General features: G+C 38.1%; 1 protein-coding gene across 1 annotated transcript in view; it reads right to left on the bottom strand.

Annotated features, from left to right (window-relative positions):
- Positions 1-1,460: 1,460 nt before the first annotated feature.
- The window catches only part of ELP2 (elongator acetyltransferase complex subunit 2), a gene marked incomplete at both ends in the record, with an annotated part of 31,596 nt that continues 24,947 nt past the window's right edge, over positions 1,461-8,109 (bottom strand). The window contains 4 exons of the mRNA XM_009699721.1: positions 1,461-1,647; positions 2,097-2,169; positions 6,158-6,215; positions 6,344-6,439. Of these exons, the coding sequence (XP_009698023.1) occupies positions 1,461-1,647; positions 2,097-2,169; positions 6,158-6,215; positions 6,344-6,439 (414 nt within the window). The remainder of the gene's footprint in view (positions 1,648-2,096; positions 2,170-6,157; positions 6,216-6,343; positions 6,440-8,109) is intronic.

Below are 8,109 nucleotides of genomic sequence, written 5' to 3'. Positions count from 1 at the left end.
CTCATGCCTGACTTGCACAAGGTGCCTATGGCTGCATTCGGTTTGAAGTCAGGTTCCCCAGGTCCTCAGAGGTGTATTGATCACCACTCCCCTGCATAAACCCCTACATGTACTCTGCAAAGCCCCAAGTCCCCTGGCATGAGGTAAACCGTGGATTTGCATCACCCCGTCTTCTTCCCCACTCCAAATACCAGGAGGTATTTCCATAGGAGGACAAGGTCAGGTTGGACGGGACTTTGAGCAACCTGGTCTAGTGGAAGGCATTGGAACTTGATGGTCTTTAATGTCCCTTTCAACCAAACCATTCTATGATTCTAATTATAAAGATTAATGTGTTCCCAAAGAGACAGGCTGCCATTTCAATATGCATACAACAAATCTGATCAGCAGATCAGTAAATGGGAATGCTTTTCCAAAGTAGAAAAGGCTGTCATTTTGGAGCATAGACTTCGTATAACCACTTCTTGGGATGCCAATACCAGCAGTTTTGCTTTACACTGATAATGACATTCTTTGTAGACAGAAAGGTTATTGATGAACTGACGAAAAGAGGATTTCCTCTACTTCCTATGAGAATTCATACTCCTTATCCTGAAACATTGTGTAATGACAGTGGACAACATGCCAGGCTTTAGAAAAGACAGAACAGAAATCTCAAGCCAGCATACAACCGGACACTGCCTGAAGGGGCCAAAACTCACTGCCACATCTCAAGGAAGACTCCATAGACCCCAGTCGTGGTCATATGCTATTAAGCCAAAAGTGCAATGATAATCATTTTAAGCACAAGCATCTGTTCTAGGAATCCATTAAAGTGTTCAATAGCAATCTCCTCATGATTTTGCAAGGCTCAAAGTCTTAATGAGAAAGTCAACCAAATCTTTATTATCAGCTCTTTTTCCAGACAGAGCCAGTCCTAGTCAAATTAATCAATTGTGTAGGATTATCAGAAAGCCACACCAAAGATAGAGATTAATCCTGTCAAGAGTCTCAAAGTGTCATGCCCTGTGAACAGGGACAAGGCAGCTCTATGCAGGACAGGGGTGTTGCAATGAACCTTCCAGCCTTGCCTGCACAGAACACAGAGATGAAGGTTTTCCTTGGTAGAATATCAGTTTGAAGTTCCAGCATCTATACTTGATTTCAGTAAATCTGAAACATACAATCACAAGCAGAAGGCAGGAGTATGAATAGCAGACTTCATTACATCCATCAATTAAACAGCATTTAAGGCCTGATTATGTTCTTTTCCACATTTTAATTCCCTTTCTAGCCTTCGTATCCACCATTAAAAGCACTTCGTAAAACCACAGGAGTCTACAACACTATTAATTCTTAGAAGTTGTAAGGAAAATGTCCTTTAAAATATTTCACCAATTCTCTTTCAAATATTTTGAAGTCAAAAATACTGAACAAACTGCAAAGTCTTCAAATGTGTATATCCACTTCATATATATTACCTGACTCTGATGAGTCTTGTTTCCTCCACAGTGACCAATTCCTGTCTCTAGAAACCGCTAATAAAAATTTGTCATTAGGAGAAAATGCCAGCTGAGTAACAGTCAGATTGTGAAATGACAAACTCTGCAGTTTCTTCCAAGAAGTAGTGCTCCACAAAATAATTCCTGCATGTTCTTTTTTGGAAGCCTGTATTGATGGAAAAAATATCAGTGAGAATTAATGAAAGCAAGTATAAAAGTCACACGTTTCAAAATACTAAGATGTTAGAGGGCTTGTTTTAAAGCTTGCAATCAAATTAGAGTCAGCTTTCCTCTGGGAAGTCTCAAGATTGTTTCACTACTTTCTACTAATGCTGACAATAGATCAGTAAGAGAATGTTTTATACCTATATTTGTTAGAATTTATCTTACTAATATCTTCAAATGAATCATACATAATTTATGAATAATGACTTATCTGCATTCACTCTCTCCTTTGCAAGGCAACTGTCGTCTATACAACTGTCATCTATACAGAACTTTTCACATTTAAGTGAAAGAACAGAATTCAGCCCACACTGAATTCTGACTCCTGCTCTGTCAGCCCTAGAAATCTGGTGGCACTCTTCACTAGATGGTGCTAGAATCTTTTCTTACCTTACATGCTGAGGCAATTACAGTGTTTGAATTATTGCAAGCAACACAAAAAATTTCATATCCATGTCCATATCTGAAATAAACATGAAAAGATACTTAACACATCACAGTTATTTTTGCAGCATGCATCAAGGTTCTTATGTTAATTTAAATCCCTTTGCAAAAATGAAAGGCATCTGTCCAGAACTTCTCACAACTGTTTCAGAATTATGTCCCAAATAATTCCTAATAATGTTCAGCATTCAATTTAAACATCTGCATAAATTCTTTCACATTTAGGAACTGACTACAGAATAATCTCTCTAGCCCATTCCATAGTTCTAAAGCATCAGCACTGCAGAAGCTACATTAACAATTAACAAAGCAGCCTAAAGTAGCATTTAATGTATTCTTATTTTCTTGCAAAGGAATTATAACACTACCAATAAAAATCAGAAGTCACATATTTGAAGATCACCAAAGAAATACACCCAGCCAAAAGATGGCTGTTCTGTGAAATACTGAAAGAAGATTTCTAAACTAGAGGACAAGAATCATGCTGGAAAAGGAAAACAACACCATAAAAACCGCAAAACTTCTAACTTTCTCCAGAAATACCATTTCAATCAGTCTTTGCATGAGTTCTGCTGGAATTCAAGCTCACTTATCCAGACCACAATTTAACTAACAAGCAGAAATGTCACACAGACTAACACAAATTAAAATCCATCACAAACAGACTGGAAGAAAAGTAAAATTGGAGATGCAATCTATAAACAGTGGACAAATATCAGCTAAATACCAGTTGAGGGGGGTGGTTCCTTTGATTCCTAGCTCTGAAGAGATGGGTAGTTCTCTTAATAAACTCCTTTGGTCAGCAATGTTGCAAAGAAGTTCTTATACGGGATTGATGTTCATGGGATTTCACTTGCAGCCAAAACAGCCAACTGTTTAAATGACAAATTACTGTCTGTATCTGTTGAACGGAGTCCAGAAGAGTTGCTGCTGGGCATATCCCACAGGCAGACTCCCACACTCATGTCTGAAGACTGGGGATACAATGGCTTTTCATGAAGAGTAACTGTGCCTGGGCCTTCAGGGGGAAAGGGACTGGTGGCTGTGCTTAATTGGAATGCTAATTTGCAGATCTGATTGTATCTTATAAAGATGAAGGTACTACGGCGTGTCTTCCTCTTAATCTGCCACCAGCAGGAGTTTTATCATAATGCTTACTTTTAAAGCACATTTCTGGAGATTATTTTCTAGTGAAAACCATTGAAAGTCAATTTCTAAAACTGAAAAGTATTTATTCCATGAAAAGTATAAAATGCCTGAAATTCAGTGAAGGAAAAATAACCAGTGGAACAACTTGTAAAACAAATCCTCAGTTACCTTTGGTTTTGTCTCCTAAATGTAGGATTGAAGAGCACTTGACAAACATTTTGAGCTTCTGCATGCAACTTTGTTCTTGCTAAATAGAAGCATTAAAATGCAATCTTTCTCTTTAAATTAAAATAAAACCTAAAATATTATCTTTTGCAAAGTCACATGAGCAGGACTATCGCAGGTCAGACCAGCAGACTATATAGCTCAGTGCTGTCTCCAGTAAAGAGAATAAAGCTAGTGGCAACAGGAGACGCTGTTTACAAGAGTGTATGAGCCTTGTAAGTATAGAAGCTCCAGTACAACCCCTTCCCCTGCCCCCATGCGTGCAATCCCTTCACTATGTAGTGTAACACCAAAAAAAAAAGGTTCACAACGGAGAGAAGCAACTGCATGAGTGAATAATGAAATGGCATTTTCAACCACAATCGATCTTGCCTGAGCAATGTGCAATTCATAGCATTTTTTTAATGCACATGTAAACTGACTGGACTTTCAAAGCATCCAGACAAATGATTACAGTAATTTTCTAGTGTCAAAAAGGATCTCTCAAGACTTGCAAGTGTATTATGTGAAATGCACATATATATAAACACATATATTTATGTTAACACTGAGGCTTTAATCTCAGCCTGCTGCACATAAACTCTCTATGGTAATTTTCCAAGAGGATAAAGATTAGCATACTCTCACAGGATTTATCATTTTTTTTATTTTAAAGTTATTTGATTATGTAAAAAATTCAGCAAGTTCTTCATACTAAAACCTACTCAAGCAAACAGTTTTCAAAATCCAACGCTAATCCTTCAAAATTTAGTGTCAAGCTAGAGCTGGGAATACACAAATGTCAATGACAAACAAGCTATTTTTAGCAAGTCAGTTCCTCATACTGTTTTTCTGCTGCTATGGTAACTTGAAATCTACATTATGCGATTTCATGTTACTTCTTTCAAGATTATCCTGAGCAAAAAACCTGAAAGTCTATGAATGCTTTACATCTTGTTGCCCTTGCATAAAAGAATCCCTGTCATTAGCAGTGTCTCTAAAAACAGAAGAAAATTGCTCAGATAAGTCACCTGAAGACCATCATAAAACCCAGTTATTTTAATGCATGCAGGATATAAAAGCAGATAGGCAGTACTCCTGTAGCAGAATATAAAAGATTAACGTCTACTAGACTTTGAGAAATGTCAAAGGCAAATGAAGAAAAATTTTGGCCTTGGCTCCTTTTCACACTTAAAGATCCCCCATCAAAGTACTTATGTGAGTGGGTGCATTAGCGGCCATAGCATGCACAGGAGAAGCAGTTAACGTAACAGTTCGAAATCACAAAATGTGCAGATCCAGTCTAATATCCACTAGCTTCCCTCCTAGAAGCACTTTTGAGTACAAACACAGTAAAAGAGCTTAAAAGCATTCAAAGAAGATTAACTGCCTGGTTGAAGGTAAAAATGAGCTCCCACAAACCCTCCCACTCAATCAAATGAAAGCAACCTGCAAAATGTTTTCCCAAAGTTTTTTTATTTCCCAATCCCAACTGAAGTCACAAACTGGTAACGTATAAAGGCAGCTGTAATCAGCAAAGGCTCTACATTCGTCTTGTTTCTTCCCGAGACCACTCTTTCAGGAGATTCACATAAATAAACCCGTAAGACCTTGAGATGATCCATTTCTTTGTGCTATACTTTGAAGATTGACACTAAACCTTCAAAGATTGTGAAAGTGTAGCCTCATGTTATTGGGAACCTTAGAGAACAAATAAGGTGACAACCTTCATTTGCAAATTGTTGTGAATCTCAGAAAAAAATGAACAAAACACAGCTGAAGAATTCTAAACCCCTGCAACCTTCAAACAATTATCGTCATGACCACTTAACTCTATTATCTTTGCAATTCACAACCCACTCTGTCAGCATTCAATACCCAAACTGGGTTTGTAACCATCTTACTCAACATTCACCACTTGGCTCTACGACTAGACACATCCTATTTTGGCTGCTGCTTTCATCTATTGCATCTTACAACTCTGTTAGGCTTTAAGGGGAAGCTCCTCCTCTGATGCCTCACGCTTTACTTCCATACCAGAAAGACAAACTTGATCTGCAAGTCTGTGCCACGAAGTGGAAAGAAGCAGAAATCTCCTTATGCAGAGAGACCTTCAGTATAAGGAAGGTTTTAAGCAGTTATGCTGCACAGACAGACCTAAACAAAGGCTGCAGCATGAAAAGAGAACCCCATCACATTCCAGAGCACAGCTAACACCATGAAAACATGCCACGGTTTTCTTACAGCAAACCAGAAACCTTACTATTGTCTTGGAACAAAGAAGAAAAAAAAGCAGGGACTAGTGCCCTAAACAGACCTTCAAAATACAAATATCCAAAGGGACAATGAAAGTCTGATCATTACAAATTCAAAAGAATAGCTTTGTGCTAAAAACACATGTATTTCTCTGGTACAGAAACAACTAGTGACATACAGAAACAACTAGTGAAATGAAGTTTTGTGACATACCAGTTCTAACTGCCATTTTCTGCATTTATATACATATAATTAATTTATTTTACAAGCAATACATGGCACTCAAAGTCAAATCAGGTAGTAAAATAGGAAGAGTTACAAGATCACACTGCATTAATACATTGCAATAGCCTTCTGGAAATTTTGTAAATTAAATAAAAAAGAAGAATAAAACTTACAACTTCTGAATTTCAGGCCACAAGGTATTCTGCAGCAAGTGATCCTCTGGGGGAGGTTCTAAAAGACATTTGTACAACATATTCAAATTTGGTACTAAATAATGTAAAAATCAGCTAAATAATGCTTCAAGTTTATATCCAATGAACCTCATTCTCTATTTCCTACAACAGAAATGAATCTCATACCTGTGAGGATCAAGGGTTGAAAATAAATCTCAGGATACTGGTTCGAAATGGTATTAAATGTTTCTTCATCCTCAGCTGGTTGAACAGCCATATCTCCTATTCAAAGTAAGGATTTCATTAGCTAGAAAGAACATACTTGCCAGAAGGGACAACATGAGCACTTACCATACAAGTAAAAACCATCTATTTTTTTTTTTTACAATATAAGGAACTGAAATTAGGTTTCTCTGCTTCCAGAGTTACAATAATATGAATATTAGAATCTAGTTATTCTAATGCACATGAAAAAGGTGGGGGGGGGATCTAAACTTTGAACTAATTTCATTCCACGACTGACCTCTCTCCATCAGCACAGTCTCTTTTAGAGATTCTTAAAGAGACTTTGATTTACCTGAAAGAAGCAGTCACCAGGAGTTGAACCTGTGCTTCCCCAACGTTAAACCTTTCCTTCTGTATTTGAAAATGTTTAGGGCAAAAATCTTCTCATTCATCCTGTCTTCTCTCCCCTTGAAAATGAAATTAGCAACATTTATCTAATTTGAGACCGCTATCTGATCATCGCTTACTGTGAAGATTGCTCTGCAGAGCAAGCAAGAAGAGAGGTCTGTGGGGCTTTAACCTAAGCCATCAGTGCTGACAGCACTGCGTGGGAAATAGTGGACAATGCAGGAAAATTTGACAGCTTTTCTACAAAGAGTGCTGCTTCTGGGTGTGCCACATGAAATCAATGGAAATTAGTTGTTCTGCACGTGACAATACTCTAGGAGAAGGAAGTTTTGTTCCCTCTCTCAGCAGAAGCACTCATGAGAAAGAAAAAAGAGGTTTTGCCGAAACATATTTTACGAGTTACTTCAAATACAAAAAAGCTATTTTTCTCTCGCAGAAGATTTAGGAAAATTTAGTTGTATTACCATTGAAGACCTTGGAGACAAAGCTTATTTAAATGTTTCCTTTTTTAAATTCACACCTTCTGATAAAGCTTTAAGCAGAGAAAAAAACAGCCCTGACCTAACTTGTAGATTTCAGTGTAACTGCATTTTTACCAGACTTTATTAAACACCAGATTACCAGTCCCATCCCCAGTCTGAAGTCACTACTCAGTTATTTTTACCATTCTAGACAGATTTTTGTCCCTCCTTCCTTGTTTGCCCACAATGCAATCCACACTACCTCTCCAAGAAATTAACCTGGTGCCTCACCAACCTTTACCAACAGAGCATCAGTTACTGCTGGCTAACTAACTCTTTCTTCCCAAATACTTTCACAAAGTATCATTTACCTGGAAAAGGTTTATGGCTATTTTCATTGGAAGAGAAAATGCAACTGATCCCTCTTCAAAGCAGCATTACTTCTATAAGCTTCTACATATTCGAGGAGAGTGTGAAAAGGACTCCAGAAAGTAGCTTCGACGGTCAAGGTAGTTTACAGAGCAACCGCAAGCAGAAACAGGTAGACCTGCTTTAACAACTCTGAACCTAGTTTTCACAGTATGCTATTCAATACTAATTTTTTGGCTAAAAGTCATCACTCTTCTTGGGGTGAGGGGGTAGACGGCAGTGGTAGTGAGCATGGAGAAAACAGAGGAATGGTGGAATTCCAGTAATATCCTGCCCTGGCTACTCCCAGACCCATCACAGGAGAGCAATGAGCCCCAGCATTCATGTGAAACTCATCAAGATCGGTCTAGAGGAGAGGCTCTCAGGAGCACTGTGCAGACTTGAGTGGGGTTTCTTCCCACAGGGGTGCGGGACACAATATGGAAAGCA

This window comes from Cariama cristata, unplaced genomic scaffold, assembly GCF_000690535.1.
Source record: "Cariama cristata isolate BGI_N322 unplaced genomic scaffold, ASM69053v1 scaffold29524, whole genome shotgun sequence".
NCBI lineage: Eukaryota > Metazoa > Chordata > Aves > Cariamiformes > Cariamidae > Cariama > Cariama cristata.
Note: the sequence above shows the minus strand (reverse complement) of the source record. Positions and strands in the feature narration are given on the sequence as shown.